At 45.4% G+C, this 15,714-nt stretch overlaps 6 protein-coding genes across 6 annotated transcripts; 3 read left to right on the top strand and 3 right to left on the bottom strand.

Annotated features, from left to right (window-relative positions):
* The first annotated feature begins 94 nt into the window (after positions 1-94).
* Positions 95-2,866, top strand: LOC6553238 (soluble guanylate cyclase 89Da). Its single transcript, XM_001980157.3, has 2 exons — positions 95-374; positions 704-2,866. The coding sequence occupies exon 2, from the start codon at positions 714-716 to the stop codon at positions 2,715-2,717; it is 2,004 nt and encodes a 667-aa protein (XP_001980193.1). The 5' UTR covers positions 95-374; positions 704-713; the 3' UTR covers positions 2,718-2,866.
* Positions 2,867-4,761: 1,895 nt separating this feature from the next.
* On the top strand, positions 4,762-8,663 carry LOC6553239 (soluble guanylate cyclase 89Db). The gene is made up of 2 exons (XM_001980158.3): positions 4,762-5,316; positions 6,489-8,663. Exon 2 carries the CDS (start codon positions 6,564-6,566, stop codon positions 8,571-8,573), a length of 2,010 nt encoding a protein of 669 aa, XP_001980194.1. The 5' UTR covers positions 4,762-5,316; positions 6,489-6,563; the 3' UTR covers positions 8,574-8,663.
* Positions 8,664-8,964: 301 nt separating this feature from the next.
* On the top strand, positions 8,965-9,653 carry LOC6553240 (dihydrofolate reductase). Its single transcript, XM_001980159.3, has 2 exons — positions 8,965-9,113; positions 9,165-9,653. Exons 1-2 carry the CDS (start codon positions 9,022-9,024, stop codon positions 9,634-9,636), a joined length of 564 nt encoding a protein of 187 aa, XP_001980195.2. The 5' UTR covers positions 8,965-9,021; the 3' UTR covers positions 9,637-9,653.
* Positions 9,634-10,252, bottom strand: LOC6553241 (succinate dehydrogenase assembly factor 3, mitochondrial). The gene is made up of 3 exons (XM_001980160.3): positions 10,056-10,252; positions 9,878-9,987; positions 9,634-9,821 (listed from the first exon to the last, which is right to left on the bottom strand). The coding sequence occupies exons 1-3, from the start codon at positions 10,135-10,137 to the stop codon at positions 9,651-9,653; spliced, it is 363 nt and encodes a 120-aa protein (XP_001980196.1). The 5' UTR covers positions 10,138-10,252; the 3' UTR covers positions 9,634-9,650.
* Positions 10,253-10,551: 299 nt separating this feature from the next.
* Positions 10,552-12,070, bottom strand: LOC6553242 (derlin-2). Its single transcript, XM_001980161.3, has 3 exons — positions 11,724-12,070; positions 11,121-11,641; positions 10,552-11,064 (listed from the first exon to the last, which is right to left on the bottom strand). The coding sequence occupies exons 1-3, from the start codon at positions 11,808-11,810 to the stop codon at positions 10,887-10,889; spliced, it is 786 nt and encodes a 261-aa protein (XP_001980197.1). The 5' UTR covers positions 11,811-12,070; the 3' UTR covers positions 10,552-10,886.
* A 666-nt stretch (positions 12,071-12,736) lies between these two features.
* Positions 12,737-14,551, bottom strand: LOC6553381 (inositol polyphosphate 1-phosphatase). Its single transcript, XM_001980162.3, has 2 exons — positions 13,918-14,551; positions 12,737-13,586 (listed from the first exon to the last, which is right to left on the bottom strand). The coding sequence occupies exons 1-2, from the start codon at positions 14,405-14,407 to the stop codon at positions 12,952-12,954; spliced, it is 1,125 nt and encodes a 374-aa protein (XP_001980198.1). The 5' UTR covers positions 14,408-14,551; the 3' UTR covers positions 12,737-12,951.
* Between the last annotated feature and the right edge of the window lie 1,163 nt (positions 14,552-15,714).

The following is a 15,714-nucleotide window of genomic DNA, read 5'->3' as shown; positions in this document are numbered from 1 at the left end:
TTCACAAAGTCCAAACTGAGGACATCATTGCAGCATCTGCAGCATATACATATAGCGTCCTCCTCGTGCCAATAAAGTTGAATCCAATAAAAAACAAAGTTGTAGCAATGGAAAACCTATTCTCCGAGTGCTAGTGCGTGCCTTTAGTGCTTTGGGAATATAGCCAGCTATTGGGAATAGCCAGCATATGTGCGCCGTCAGATTGAGTGGATTATATTTTCAGGGAGTTATAAATAAATTAGCCGCACAGTATTGCAAGCTAAAAGTGAAATAAAAGCAACGCGAATAGGAAATTTATAAACTAACAAGACGGCGAATGAACATCAAACGTAGATTTTGAAGTGAAACTTAGCCACCAGAACCTGTTGAACGCAGTAAGTGAAATTGAGAAAAAGTGTTGTGGGGCAAAATAATTTGAAATAATAAGAAAGATTGTTCTAAAAGCAAGTTTTATATGTGCTACACTCAGAAAAAACAGCTAAAAAGCTTACCCCAAAAGGAACCATTTTATATTGATTTTTTATGCTACAACATATATACCCTTGCAAATGGTACGATGATTTCTGATCTATACCAAGTATAACAAGTATAAAAAAAAAATAATAAACCAATAACAACCACGCTGCTTAACATTTTAAAGTGTTTTACTTCCGTATTTATCTTGCTTATATATTAATTAATCCATTCATTTAAATCTTTTCAGAAACACCAACATGTATGGAATGCTGTACGAGAGTGTGCAGCACTACGTGCAGGAGGAGTACGGCGTGGACATTTGGCGGAAGGTGTGCCACATCATCGACTGCAAGCACAACAGCTTCAAGACGCACCAAATCTATCCTGACAAGTTGATGCCGGACATCGCCGAGGCCTTGTCCGCCTGCACGGGCGAGTCCTTCGACTTCTGCATGAACTTCTTTGGGCGCTGTTTTGTGCGGTTCTTCAGCAACTTCGGCTACGACAAGATGATCCGATCCACAGGGCGATACTTCTGCGACTTCCTGCAGTCCATCGACAACATTCACTTGATTATGCGATTCACCTATCCCAAGATGAAGTCGCCCAGCATGCAGTTGACCAACATGGATGACAACGGGGCTGTGATCCTGTACAGAAGCAGTCGCACTGGAATGTCGAAGTACCTAATTGGACAGATGACCGAGGTGGCCCGAGAGTTTTACGGTCTGGAGATCAAGGCTTACGTGATCGAGAGCCAGAACGACATCAGTGGAGGCACTGCCGGACCCATTAAGCTCACGGAGGGTCCCTTAACCGTGATTGTGAAGTATCGTCTGGACTTTGATAACCGGGAGTATATGGCTAAACGCGTTAATACGGAGGCTCATCCCTCGCAGCTCAAAATGCCCACCGTGAAACTGGATGTGTTCCTCGATCTTTTTCCCTTCACATTTGTGCTGAACCACGACATGAAGATTACGCATGCAGGTGAGAAGATCGTTGAGACATGGATCATGCACAATCCCGGGGCCAATCCAAAGGCCTTCATTGGCACCCACGTAATGGACCTGTTCCAATGCCGGCGTCCGAAAGACACCACCATCGACTGGGATACTCTGATCCAGATGAGAACCGTGCTCTTTGAGTTCGAGTTGATTCGCACGGGCCACAACCGCGCTGCCTACGATGCTGTCTTGAATATGGACTTTGAGAACTACGACGAGATGGACCTAAACGAAGCCCAAACAATGGCGCTGGCCAAGGCCACGGAGTTCAGTGAATCCCATCCGGTGGATGATGATGAAGCAGCGAGAGAGGACGAGATCGACCCCGCCACCGGGGAACGTCGATCCTCCCAAGGCTTGCGGTCCATCCTATTGAAGGGTCAGATGTTCTACATCAAAGATGTGGATTCACTTATCTTCCTGTGCAGTCCTCTAATTGAAAATCTTGATGAGCTGCACGGAATTGGTCTGTATCTGAACGATCTCAATCCACACGGACTAAGTCGGGAGTTAGTGATGGCGGGATGGCAGCACTGCTCCAAGCTGGAGATCATGTTCGAGAAGGAGGAGCAGCGCTCGGATGAGCTGGAAAAGTCGCTGGAACTGGCAGATTCGTGGAAACGGCAGGGGGATGAGCTACTGTACTCCATGATTCCACGACCCATTGCCGAACGGATGCGCCTCAGCCAGGAGCAGGTATGCCAGAGTTTCGAGGAGGTGTCCGTCATCTTCCTCGAGGTGATGAACGTCTATGATGAAGGATTGAACAGCATTCAGGGAGCCATGCAGACGGTGAACACTTTGAACAAGGTGTTTTCGGCTCTGGATGAGGAGATCATCTCCCCATTCGTATACAAAGTGGAGACCGTGGGCATGGTTTACATGGCTGTTTCGGGGGCTCCTGATGTGAATCCTTTGCACGCCGAGCACGCCTGCGACTTGGCCTTGAGGGTGATGAAAAAGTTCAAAGCTCACGATATGGGGGACGTGGCCATTCGAGTTGGCATCAATTCAGGACCTGTGGTGGCCGGAGTTGTGGGCCAAAAGGTTCCTCGATACTGTCTGTTTGGGGACACCGTTAACACCGCCTCGCGAATGGAGAGCAGCAGTGATCCCTGGAAGATTCAGCTATCGAAGTACACCGGCGATAAAGTGCGTCAAGTGGGCTATAAAGTGGAGTCGCGCGGCACGGTCAAGGTCAAAGGCAAGGGCGACATGGAGACCTACTGGCTGCTGGAGGGACCCGAGGGCTAAATATAGAACAATATGAAATGTATCTTTGATTCTAGCACCACGCACTGAAGGATTTTACGGCACCTGTGGCTTTTGTAATTTGTTGCAATAAAAGAGAATTTAGCTCCGCTCCATTGTGTTGTGTGACTTTTGGTGATACAGTATAAATATAACCTATTTACTTCTACTGTTCGGACTTAATTTGTCTATTATTACCAGCTATCGAAGTAAGCCACACTGGTATGAGCTCAAGTTCTTGTAATATCCTCCATCTTGCCTCTTCAATTACTAACTTAATTTTCCAGCCACCCCTGCCATTTCCTGCAGACAACCCTCATTTCGGAAAACCCATTTTTAATAACTTTTATGGGCGGCTTGCGTGTCACTTTGCACACCATCTCCATACCACGAAGTACCATCGTAGGTCCATTCAAGCATCTAGTAATGTCCGTTCGCCTGTTCACTATATAAATTAAATTAAGTCACTGCGTGTCCTTAGCTCGAACGAACATTTAATTCCGGTGCAATTTAGACAACAACTACACAGGAAATAATACACTCCTTCAATAAGTATTGTATCTATTTCTTCTTCCTATTGGCTTTAGTTTTTTTTTGCTGTGCAATCACTGTGAAAGCTGGTCCACGTTGTGACGAAGCGCACCAGCACAGTGTACGAAGGCGACTACTACATATACAAAAAAAAAAAAGAAAATTTGCTGTAGTTATTCGATCATTTAAAGAATTCTAAACCAAGGCTTTAAAAAAATATATGTTCAAGAGGAAAAGCTGTTCAAAAAAGAAAAAAAAAGAATGTAGAAAAAAAAACTAAAATAAAATTGGGACTTATGTGGTGTTGGAGTGTAACCGCACTGCCAAAAAATAGCGAAAAATGCTTGTTGGAAATACACCTTATTTGTTTTAGTCCGACGCTCCCATATCGCTAATAGATATTCCCATACCAAGAATTTAGAAAATTAAAATAACCCGGACACCCCGGGGCTGTATTTTCTAAGTTGAATATAAAACATTTTGCGTCTCAAAGTTGATATTACAACTTTCGTGTGTTGAGGTGCGATCGTTACTAGTTTTGACCTCGCTAGGAGGCGTTTTCGTTTGATTATTATTGCGGCAATAATTTAGTTATTTTCTTGGGAAGCCAATGTACGTAAATATAATATTTTAGTAGTTAAGCAAAACGAAGCGACAGTTCTGTAATTGATGACTTTTTGAGTGGCAGAAATTCTTCCTTCCTTCCTTTCTTATTAGACCAGGCATATTATGGCCCTATGGGTCGAATAATGGTCTGCTCATAAAATTGTCAACGTTTATTTAATAGACTCGCCCGAAAATCCGTTTCGGTTAAGTGGGACAAAGGCTTTTTGTCCGATGCTGTGAAATCCCTTTTAAATTGCTTTAAAACAACACATCAAATATGTGCAGGACTCGGGCTAACAAATGTATGTACATCCATTTGTATACATACATATGTATATAAGTGCGTGAAAATGGAAAAGCATTAAGCACAGCACAGAGCCACAAAACCATTCCTCCATCCGGGAAATGGCAAACGGGCAAAGCGAAATACTCTGTTACAATGATACATTTGACAGGCTGTTTTCGATGCTTCAGGGCTTGAGATACACTTTTTTAGTACTCCGATATTTTATGATTGCAAGAACGGTTCCATACTGTTCAGAAAATCAGAACGGGAATTCATATATATGAAACGCAATATTGGTACAAACTACATGAGTGACTAACTTGGTCGTCAGTCTATTGCCTAGTGCTATTCAGCCCTGGTAAGGACCCAAAGGACAATACTTTCCCAGGACACCGCACACATATACATCGATGTGGGGGAGTGGGGCCGTAAAAGGAAGCGAACGGGGAGAAAAATTACGCCTTCGGTTGTGTGTCAATGTTTATACTGTATCGGAAGGAGAGAAAGTGGCAATTGTGGCAAAGAGCATTGACTGTCGATGTTCCTGGTCTGTAATAATACCGATGATGATGATGATCACGATGGTCAAACAGAGAAGTGCGTGTCGAGGCGCAGGCACGTAGGTCTTAAGTGGGCCTGAAACACAGGGCCAACTGCAACTTGGTTTGTGGGTGGGCTATAAAAGGCCTGACCGCCAAGGAGGCACACTTTAGTCGACCGACATCGTCCCGGCCAAAAGGGAAAGCTCCACGGGAAGCCGACGGAACCGACGGAAGCGACGCATCCGACGGATGCGAAAGAGCCGACAGACTCACGAAGCTCGTCTGTCAGAGGAAATCAGGAAGCAAAAGCAAATCAGGCAGCCAGAAGCCAAGTTAGCAGCGACAGGCGGCAAAACAAATTTAGTGTAACAATAGCAACTGCCGACGACGCAACACGGAGTCCGGAAAAGTTCGAGTTCGCCGTGGAGTGCGCGTATATACACCCAACTTTACGCATCCGGGGATGCTGTGCGTGTGCAGGCGCATATGCCTTCCTTAAATTATAAATAAGCGACAGGCAAATGCCCCGTGGATAAAATTAAAACTCATTCTGAGGCACAGACAAACGCGACTCCGATGCTGAAGAACCTGATGCGATTGAGCTAGGGGATTGGAACGAGGCGGAAAGCAATATAAGGTAAGAGGAATCGCTGGGGCTATAATAAGCTAATTTCACGGTCTACTAATCAAAGAGATATATGGGTAAAATGATGGGATTTTCATACATCCGAGGAAGGCAGTTCGTCAAAGGATTAGGAAGCTATATGAAAACAAGAGGTACTGCATCATTTGAGTTAAAGAGTGTGGCTAAAGTTACGATTGACTTGGCCACTATAATCCATTTTACATTATCGTCCAATCCATTATTTATCAATTTATAAGCTACCATGAATTATGAGTATTATTAACTTTAGTATAAAGGAGCAGAAGTTAAGCATTGCCCTTATGTTCTATTTGACCATGTAGACTTCCTGACCATTAATCAAGCGTTAGCATTTTCAAACAGCATTTTTATCTACGTTTTACGACCTTGGGCTTGTAGGAAATTTGCATGTTTCTGCCAAAATTAAATACACTCAAACTCGGGAAAGATGTTCGAGAATTTATGGCTCAGTTAGCTAGTCTGAGTGGGAAAAAAGTAGAAAGCAGGCTTTGCCACAAGCGAATTACCGGCAATAGGAAACGGAAATAAGTTAAGCACAATGAGCTATGTTCCTTTCGCCAAGAACGTGACAGGCTTGAAGGACCTTGAGGAGGGTCCTCCCACTGGAGGCTTCCCTGCGTGTGTCTGCCACATGAACTGAAATTAAACTGTCGGGTCCATAAATCAAATGATACGAGGGATGAGTGCTGTTGCAGGCTAGATAAGAGGATATCCTCTGACGGTTTAAATATACATATGTCACCTTACTCTGATTACTTGTTAAATGAATTTTAAATTGATGTCTCTAAAAATGGAAAACAGATTCACGGGTCAAGCAACAGAACAATTATTAAATTGATTTCTTATTTTATCAGAAGGCAACAATTTTTTGGCACAGAGTTTTGACTGAATACAATTTAACGTGCACCTTCAGGAGTTACAAAACCACATTTATGCAAAGCCTATTTCAGTAAGATCCTAAGCCACAATCAATCACTTGAGTTATATACGAGTTTGTTGACCTAATCCCTCACCCAACGCAACGAAGTTGCTCCAAATCCTCCGGGGTAGGAATACAGTTTACCTAATTACCAGCTTTGAACGATGGAAAAACTTTGTCTAACCTCACCCCTGATTATGTGACTGCCCACTTTGGTTCGTTACAGGAAAACTTTTACGAAAGCAATTTGGACGATAGACAGGACTTCATAGGACCGAGGACATTCACATCCTGCCCCATCATGTACGGAATGCTGTACGAGAGCGTGCAGCACTACATCCAGCAGGAGTACGGCATGGAGACCTGGCGGAAGGTCTGCCAGATAGTCGACTGCAAGCACCAGAGCTTCAAGACGCACCAGATCTATCCGGACAAGCTGATGCCGGACTTTGCGGCAGCCTTGTCCGCCAGCACGGGCGAGTCCTTCGACTTCTGCATGAACTTCTTTGGGCGCTGTTTTGTGCGGTTCTTCAGCAACTTCGGCTACGACAAGATGATCCGCTCCACAGGGCGATACTTCTGCGACTTCCTGCAGTCCATCGACAACATCCACGTGCAGATGCGCTTCACGTATCCCAAGATGAAGTCGCCCAGCATGCAGTTGACCAACATGGATGACGATGGGGCTGTGATCCTGTACCGCAGCGGCCGAACTGGCATGTCCAAGTACCTGATTGGCCAGATGACGGAGGTGGCAAAGGAGTTCTACGGCCTAGACATGACTGCCTACGTCCTGGAGAGCCAAAATGACATTTGCGGTGGCACAGCAGGTCCCATCAAGCTTACGGAGGGTCCTCTGACCGTGATTGTAAAGTATCGGCTGGACTTCGATAATCGCGACTATATGGCCAAGCGGGTTAATGTCATCGCGCATCCTTCCCAGCTCAAGATGCCGTCGGTGGATCTGAATGTGTTCCTCGAGCTGTTTCCCTTCACCATTGTGCTGAATCACGACATGAAAATCACACTTGCGGGCGAGAAGATTGTCGAGACGTGGATTCTGCACAATCCTGGGGTCAATCCAAAGACCTTCATTGGCAGTCATATATTGGATCGGTTCCAGTGCCGCCGTCCCAAGGACACTCAAATCCAATGGGAGACCATTCTGCAGATGCGAACAGTACTCTTCGAGTTCGAGCTTATTCGCACGGGTCACAACCGTGCCGCCTATGATGCGGCCTTGAACTTTGACTTTGAAAACTTTGATGAAGCCAGCAGCCTGAACGAGGCGCAGGCCATGGCTTTGGCCAGTGCCAAGGAGTTCAGTGCGGAGAACGCCAAGGAAGAGGCAGCTGGCGCAGCCACCTCCAAGGACGAAATCGATCCCGCCACGGGACAGAGACGCCATTCGGTGGGACTCCGATCCATCCTGTTGAAGGGTCAGATGTTCTACATCAAAGATGTGGACTCGCTGATCTTCCTGTGCAGTCCTCTAATCGAAAATCTGGATGAGTTGCACGGAATTGGTCTGTACCTGAACGATCTCAATCCGCATGGACTGAGTAGAGAGCTAGTGATGGCCGGATGGCAGCACTGCTCTAAGCTGGAGATCATGTTCGAGAAGGAGGAGCAGCGCTCGGATGAGCTGGAAAAGTCGCTGGAACTGGCAGATTCGTGGAAACGGCAGGGGGATGAGCTACTGTACTCCATGATTCCGCGGCCCATTGCCGAGCGAATGAGGAAGAGCGAGGAGCATGTGTGTCAGAGTTTCGAAGAGGTGTCCGTCATCTTCATCGAGGTGCTGAATGTCTATGACAGTGGGTCCAACAACATACAGGATGCCATGCAGGCGGTGACCACCTTGAACAAAGTGTTTTCGGCACTGGACGAGGAGATCATTTCCCCATTCGTTTACAAAGTGGAGACCGTGGGCATGGTTTACATGGCTGTTTCGGGGGCTCCTGATGTGAATCCTTTGCACGCCGAGCACGCCTGCGACTTGGCCTTGAGGGTGATGAAGAAGGTCAAAGCCCATGCCCTTCCCGGAGTGGCCATACGGGTGGGCATCAACTCGGGACCCGTGGTTGCAGGAGTGGTTGGGATGAAGGTTCCTCGATACTGCCTCTTTGGAGACACCGTTAACACCGCCTCGCGAATGGAGAGCAGCAGCGATCCCTGGATGATCCAGCTATCCAACTACACTGCGCTGAAGGTGAGGAAGGTGGGCTATAAGGTGGAAGCGCGGGGATTTGTCAAAGTTAAGGGCAAGGGCGAGATGGAGACCTACTGGCTATTAGAGGGACCAGAGTAGTACTGAACATTTGTGTTTTTAATAACCCACAATTGGTACAATGTACATACATATAACAAAGCGGAACATCACCTCTGGGTAAACAAATATCAAAACCATATTTTGAGAATCAAAATCTTGTAACCTTTTTGAAATAATCAATTTTAAAATCATTTGAAATGTAAAGTTTTGTCAAAAAAGTCATTTTCGACTCCTTGGTAAAAGTAAACAAACACCTAATCACCCATAGATAAAAGTGGATTAATTTAAAAATAAATAAATACAAGGCACATTATTTACATGGGAGTGGGGCGAATCCGACCTGCGATCCGAATTAGGACCTTGATGAAAGTGGTTCTCTTAATGCCGAAGGCAAGTAATCTACATATATGCAATCGAAATCGGTTCCCGCGCTTGCTTCTTCGATCAGCTGTTCGACTTGATATTTCGGAAGACCATTTTCAAGTTTATGGTTTTCAATATGATACGCTTCAATTTAATCGTAGCAGTTGGCGAGAATTTCGGAATCGGCTACAAAGGCGATCTACCGTGGCGCATCAAGTGAGTTGGCAATAAAGATTACACAGCCAGCTATAGCTCCAATACCCGCAGATCCGAGCTTAAGTACTTTAGCCGCATTACCAAGCGAACAAACGATCCCAGCAAGCACAATGCCGTTGTGATGGGCAGAAAAACCTACTTCGGAGTGCCGGAAAGCAAGAGACCTCTTTCCAATCGGCTGAACGTAGTGCTGAGCACCACACTTCAGGAAAACGAATTGCCCGAGGGAGTACTGCTGTGTTCCAATCTCGAGACGGCCTTGAAAGTCCTCGAGAACAAGAACGATGTGGAGAACGTTTGGATTGTGGGCGGTAGTGGGGTCTACAAAGAAGCCATGGCCTCGCCAAGATGTCACCGGCTGTACATCACTAAAATCCTGCACAAGTTCGAATGCGACACCTTTTTCCCCGCGATCCCAGACAGCTTCCGCGAGGTCGCGCCCGATTCGGACATACCACTCGGTGTTCAGGAGGAGAATGGCATCCATTTCGAGTACAAGGTCTTGGAGAAACAGTCAAAATAAAATTATCCACTAATTTATTTGCCTTGCACATCTTCTACTCCCTTGGCCGCCAGCATCAGTTCGTAGAGTTGTACAACCTGGTCGTCCTTCAGCATTTCCACGGTCTTCGGATCAATCTCTTCGCCCAAATCCCCCTTGGGCTTGCCCCGAATCCCCAGTTGTTGGGTGATTGTAGACGCATATCGCTGCAATGAAGGATTTGCTGAGAAGTGCGCCTTTTTGTTTATTACGTAAAACTTACGGCCCACTCTGTCATAAAGAGCTGTGCCTCCATGGGATTGCACGTGAGGTGCCGCCGGAACTCGTCCCGCACATAGTTATCCCCCAGAGCACGCAGTTCCGCTGGGAGTCCTACGCAGTGCAGAAGCCGCAGTTAAATTGTATGAACTTTAGGGGAAAAAAGGAATCTGCCATCTCACCTCTGTGCAGTCGCAGAATCGTTTTGTACAGCAGGCGGACGCGCTGCGGGTGGGTCAGTTGGCTCATCAAAATTCTGGACATCCTGAGTTTATTTCATATATAACATTCTAATACTATATTACTAAGCTGCTGGCTAAAAAATAATAAGCGAAGAACAACTGTTTTGTATCAGCCAGTGTTGGCTAACGCCGAATTAGGGCTCAAATTGAGTTGACAGTTGGCAACGTACGAAAAGTTTGGCGCGCATTTGAATTACCACCTTTAAAAGTTCTAAGTTATACTATAAAGTTATATTATAAATCTTTTTGCAAAGTAAACTGTTATAGTTTAATTAGGAATTTTAAGTCATTTACAACTTTAATTTTTGCATTCAAATCGCATTGTAGCCATTAAAAATAAAACATACTTCTGCGACACAAATCTATTTTTATCCCACGGTAAAAAGGTTACTCCAAGCATTTTCAAGGATTTAAAAAATGTGCAGTGGTCTTTTTACATAATGATTTATTTGTGGCATGTTTGTATATATGTATATAATCACATGTGCAGTGTAGGTTCAATCTGTCGTGGATTTATCCCTTGGGGCTAAATTATAAATTAAAGAACATCTCGGATGGAAAATGTGCTCTACATCAGAAACCAAACCAATAAATGACATACACACACGCTCTGCACCGACTTTGGCTAACTATTGCACGCCTTTCTTTCAATACTTTACGCCTAATTACACCAAGCACCAAACTGAAGGTGGCGGAGGGGTACACAACATTGTTGTCATCGTCGTCGTTTTGAACAGAAGAACGTTTTAACAATCAAGTTTTCTAGTTTTGTTATTGCGGCGCGGCAGCAGCCGGCGCCGCTGGATTCGCTGGTTCTTCATCCTGTCCGTCATCCGCATTCTCTTCTGGCAGCAGGGGCTGACCCTCGCCGCCCCAGGGAAACCCACCAGGTCGATCCTCGGCAGCAGTCTGGAAGTTGCGTTCGATGTGCTCATTGAAGAGACGTTTCCTAAGGACAAAAAGTAGTTATTGCAAAAGTTATATTCAATTTCGTAGTGCACGTACAAAAAGTATGGGGTTTTGATCAGTCTGTAGCCGTTGGACAGTGTGGGATAGACGTCCTCCAGCACGTAGTAGATGTGGCCAACACCCATGCCGATGACATCTACCCACACGGTGTTTCCCAGGATCATGGAGCAGCAGAGCAGAACCCATGGCAGGTAGGGCGCCTGGAAGTTAAGCACCCCGAAGAAGTTCATGGGCACCAGGGGATTGCGGCGTGACCACACATAGACCAGCATTAATGTGAAGGCTTGGCCCAGGAACAACAGGTTGACGAAGATTCCGAAGAAGGTCATCAGCACGCCGCCAAAGATGAACATCATGACAAAGTCGGAGCTGCGTCCGCGGAAAGAGCCGTCCTCCAGCATGCGACAATAGCGATATGTAAACACCATATTAAAGAAGAAGCTTATGCCTATGGTGCCAAAGTACAGGAATGTGGTGGCGAGGCGCCAGATCTGGAACTTGTGCACAATCAGCGTGGGATTGAAGTAAAGCTGCAGCGGCGACACCAGGTCCAGATGCTTGAAAGTTGGCAAATTATAATCGACGATAATACACGTACACGTCATCCGCGCTCAAGAACGCAATCCGGGATGCACTTACCACCGCCAAGGTGGTCAGCACGCACACCGTGGTGTAGGCCCGTGTGACCACCGGGATCTCCAGGTAGAACTGCCGCAAGGCATTCATGGCGGCTCCTCCTCCAACGTTGGCAAGTGGGTTGAGGTCGTATCCTTTGGACTCGGCGCTACTTCACTGTTGATTCGCCCACATCCAGCGGCGGTCGAGCTGTCTTCGGTAGTCGCCTCACCGGATGTTCTGTACTCCAGGATAGAGACGAGTAAATGGATTGGGAGCAGCGCACAGGCCGATGGGAAAATAAATGGAACGCTAGTTTTTATTTTTATGAACGAGGTTAGTGGTGGGCAGATTACTAGTGACACTGGCGCCAGCTATCGATAAGTCTTGGTCGTGACACGACACTTTTAATTTAAATTTAATTTTAATTTAATGTTTTGCTTAATAGAAACATCTTAGCGTAAGCTGAAAGCTTGAGCTTAACTCTGATTCCCATTCTTAACTCCCATTCTTCTTCCCATATCAGTACGTCTATTTATTTTTATGTTTTTATTGCTTTGCGCTTTTCAGCGAAGATAAAAGCAGGTAGTAGTAGTGCTGTGTAGATTGAACACTATCCCATTCCATTTCTACCGAACCTTTTAATAATGACTTCATTCAGTCGGCTTCGACACATCATAGATTTTTGCAGATCTGGAGAACTCTCTCGTACATAAGATCGGAATCTTTCGCTGGATCTGCAGAATATTATAAATGCACCGCACGAACTTTAACTTAGCGACAACATGGATCGCATTCCTTCATATGAATGGAACAAAGTCTATTTTCAAACATGATTTTTATAATCATTTACATATTTTATTTAAGCACATTAGTGAGTCGACTAAAAGACCTAAAACATTACTTATATTCATTGTTTGTGCCACATAAATACTCAAATAAGTAGACTACACTTAAGAAAGCAAATGATATCCACACTAATGCTTGTCTTAGGAAAAAAGAACAATACTAATTTCAATTGCAAATGAAACGCATAATTGGGGTCTTTGGCAATTGGACAGTTTGTAATTCAACAGCCATGTATTTTGTTGTACAAAAACTTGTTTCAATGGATATTTTTTACGTTCGCCGGTTCCATTTATTAACAATTTCCATGCAATGGTTTCTATCCCTACGAATGCGACTCACTGTAAGCCATACATCGAATCAATTACAACAGCAATAATGAGATTACAACAAATAACAACAACATTCATTGCTCAGCCAGTTTGGCCAGCAGCTCCTCCACAACATCGACATTGCGCACAGAGATTATACCACCTGCATTTCGCTTCCAATCGGCATCAGCTTCAGCATCCTCAATCAGGTACTTTAGTGGTACTGCTCTCTGCTCCGCCACACTGGCCGTATAGTCCAGTACATCGCCGCCGAGAGCACGGAGAATGGCTTGTGGAGCACAAGTGTCCCACTTGAAGGTGGATCCTTTGCTAAGCAGATACACATCCACCTCGTGGGTAATCACCTTCAGGGCCTTATGCCCAGCACCAGCCGAAAATGCAAACTCGTAGCCCAGATCGAGGAAACGCTGAAGGATATCGGACTGCTCCGAGCTGGAGAAGATGCCCAAACGACGGTTCTCATCGCGCGCCTCGAAATCGCAGTTGTGGGCCCTTAGCGTGGGCAGGCAAACACCCCAGAACATCGAGGAGCTGTACACGTTCTCCTCCAGCTTCTCCCCAAAGGGCTGAGCCACCACTCCGATCACCGGCACCCCGGTGTCCCGTTCGTAGACGCCAATTAGCACGGTGACGCAGTCCAATCCGGTGGACGTGATGCCGGGGAAGTCGGTGAACATGGTGTCGCCCGAAATGTACTCAGCGGTAGCGTCTGCAAAATACAAACATATTGATTTTGGGTGAGTCAGATAAATGTATATACAATTGAGATTAAATAACGAAATAGTGTATTAGCTCGTCGGTTTGACGTTGCTTCTGATGGTGATATCACACATAAAGAATGCACACATAAATAAACAAAAACTAGAAATGCGGTGGAGAATTACTCATACGGTTTTCACTGGATGTATAAATATAATAAATTATAATCCTAAAGAGTAGGTGGAATGTAAAGAAAAACCATTTGAAGAACTATGTGCTTTGTAGTTTTGAAGAGTAACATATCCTGTGGGGATTTGTAAATGGTTAAAGGAGCTACGAACCAATGGGATCGATCCAGATGCCCAAATTGGCGTAATCCAGTTCATCCGGCAGTTGGGCAATCTCTCCCAGCTTTTCGCTGCTGAAGCTTACATCCCGGTGGACTTCTGTGGCCAGGGCAATAGCAGCACCCTCGTGCCCGCTAAGTACAGCCTGCAGACAGGAGGCGGTGTCCTCCTTAGTGGCACCCACTGCAATGGTGACACTCTCGCCCAGCTTGTTGGTGAAATTTGGCGATTCCTCGCCCAGGATGGCATCCTGCATGGCGGGAAAGAGCAATGCCACCTCGTGCTTGATCGTCTCCTGTATGAGGACGTCGGCCAGGGTCTTGAAGTCGTGCTCGAACCGCTCGTTGGCCTCCGATCCGCTCTTCTCCTGCACCAGCAGTCCCAGGAGCTCCTCGTTGGAGCGACATGTCCTGGCTATGTTGGCCGCCTTCTCCGCACAATTGATCAGTACGCGCAGCAGACTCGCCTGCTCCTCGCCGCTCATCCTGTTCCTGCTGGCTTGCTGCTTTCTGCGGCCTATTTGGCTTCCATTTCCACACTTCTATGGCTTTTCCTTCTCCAGCTGCGAATTTATGTGGGCTCTTCTGGTTCAGTATGTTTTTCTCTTCGACTACTAAAACGCCTCGCTGGAGTCACTGGAAAGCTGATCAGCTGGCCACACTTCTGTAAATACTAAATACTGCAAATGGGAAATACTGAAACAACGCGCGTGGTTCAAATACTTGAGGTAACATTATTGATTTAATTATTTTATTTTTTCGAAGCTTCACATTTTAATTTCGTTTATGCCAATTTAATGTATTCAAGAATTTTGTAAATATTGTTCACATTTATTAATAATAGTTGTATTTAAACACAAAGTATTCTCCGCAAGCAAGTCATCGAAATTACTTTAGCAATTCATTTCGTATGTAGATATGCCAATCACAAAGCTTTTTAATCCTGGTGAACTCCTCAAATAATTATAATAAGGTTAATTCGGGACATCCCCTAATTAATGCCGAAGGACTTCGAGCGCTAGCTTTTGGGGCAGCTTTCACATCTTCATTGGAGCAATTTTAATTGGCAATTAAAAATTACGCACTCGCCGCCCCTCGGGAAACTCTGGGCAGCCGTTTATCATAATCATGGCCAGAAGGGAGGAGCCAGAGGCCATGACTTTTCGAGGGCTTTGTTCCAGCTGCGACTGCCGCATAATTTGCACCCGATCTTATCAGCGAGCACTGCTAATGATTCGCATTAATGATGCTGGCCTATATGGCCCACTGCTGCTCCCAATCCTCTCCAGGCCTTGTTCTTTGACTTGCCTTTTGCTTTCTGGCTCACGCACTTTGGCATCTTTTGAAATGAGACCATCAATCAGTTTGTGGTACTCGCCGTTGCATCCCATTCGCTCCTCTGCCCTGCGCTGCTGCATTTGCATATAAATTGCTGCTAATGTCGCGCTATCAAAGTGACTGCATCAATGTGGCATTCCTGCGATGCCTGGCCATTCCCTGTTCCTTAACTCGGGCTTCCTGCACTTCCACAAATTTACTAGTTTCTTTCACAAATGTGTAATCCAGGAATATGGATATGTTTCCAATTTAAATACGTATTTTTAAATTCTCAACTTTTTAGCTGCATATTCATTATAATAATTTTATAAGAAGGAAAACTATTTGTTTCCAAAAACGTTCTGCATTCAAGATAAACGTTTTCGACTAGAATAAAGCTTCGAAATTCCAATTTCGACTACCTTTAAAGGAAAAGCTCATATATCTTATTGAATAACAAATTATTGAAATATTT

The sequence above is a fragment of the Drosophila erecta genome, unplaced genomic scaffold (assembly GCF_003286155.1).
Source record: "Drosophila erecta strain 14021-0224.00,06,07 unplaced genomic scaffold, DereRS2 tig00000000-arrow-pilon, whole genome shotgun sequence".
Classification (NCBI taxonomy): domain Eukaryota; kingdom Metazoa; phylum Arthropoda; class Insecta; order Diptera; family Drosophilidae; genus Drosophila; species Drosophila erecta.
This window is presented reverse-complemented; position numbering and strand designations above follow the sequence as displayed.

Excerpts from the sequence above, each read along its gene's own strand:
- LOC6553238 (XM_001980157.3), top strand. The coding sequence starts at position 714 with ATGTATGGAATGCTGTACGAGAGTGTGCAGCACTACGTGCAGGAGGAG.
- LOC6553239 (XM_001980158.3), top strand. The coding sequence starts at position 6,564 with ATGTACGGAATGCTGTACGAGAGCGTGCAGCACTACATCCAGCAGGAG.
- LOC6553240 (XM_001980159.3), top strand. The coding sequence starts at position 9,022 with ATGGTTTTCAATATGATACGCTTCAATTTAATCGTAGCAGTTGGCGAG. Across the intron at positions 9,114-9,164 it reads GATCTACCGTGGCGCATCAA|ATCCGAGCTTAAGTACTTTA; the intron begins GTGAGTTGGCAA and ends CAATACCCGCAG.
- LOC6553241 (XM_001980160.3), bottom strand. The coding sequence starts at position 10,137 with ATGTCCAGAATTTTGATGAGCCAACTGACCCACCCGCAGCGCGTCCGC. Across the intron at positions 9,988-10,055 it reads GATTCTGCGACTGCACAGAG|GACTCCCAGCGGAACTGCGT; the intron begins GTGAGATGGCAG and ends TGCACTGCGTAG. Across the intron at positions 9,822-9,877 it reads TCTTTATGACAGAGTGGGCC|CGATATGCGTCTACAATCAC; the intron begins GTAAGTTTTACG and ends CCTTCATTGCAG.
- LOC6553242 (XM_001980161.3), bottom strand. The coding sequence starts at position 11,810 with ATGAATGCCTTGCGGCAGTTCTACCTGGAGATCCCGGTGGTCACACGG. Across the intron at positions 11,642-11,723 it reads TGCTGACCACCTTGGCGGTG|CATCTGGACCTGGTGTCGCC; the intron begins GTAAGTGCATCC and ends CCAACTTTCAAG. Across the intron at positions 11,065-11,120 it reads ATCAAAACCCCATACTTTTT|GAAACGTCTCTTCAATGAGC; the intron begins GTACGTGCACTA and ends TTTTGTCCTTAG.
- LOC6553381 (XM_001980162.3), bottom strand. The coding sequence starts at position 14,407 with ATGAGCGGCGAGGAGCAGGCGAGTCTGCTGCGCGTACTGATCAATTGT. Across the intron at positions 13,587-13,917 it reads CATCTGGATCGATCCCATTG|ACGCTACCGCTGAGTACATT; the intron begins GTTCGTAGCTCC and ends TGTATTTTGCAG.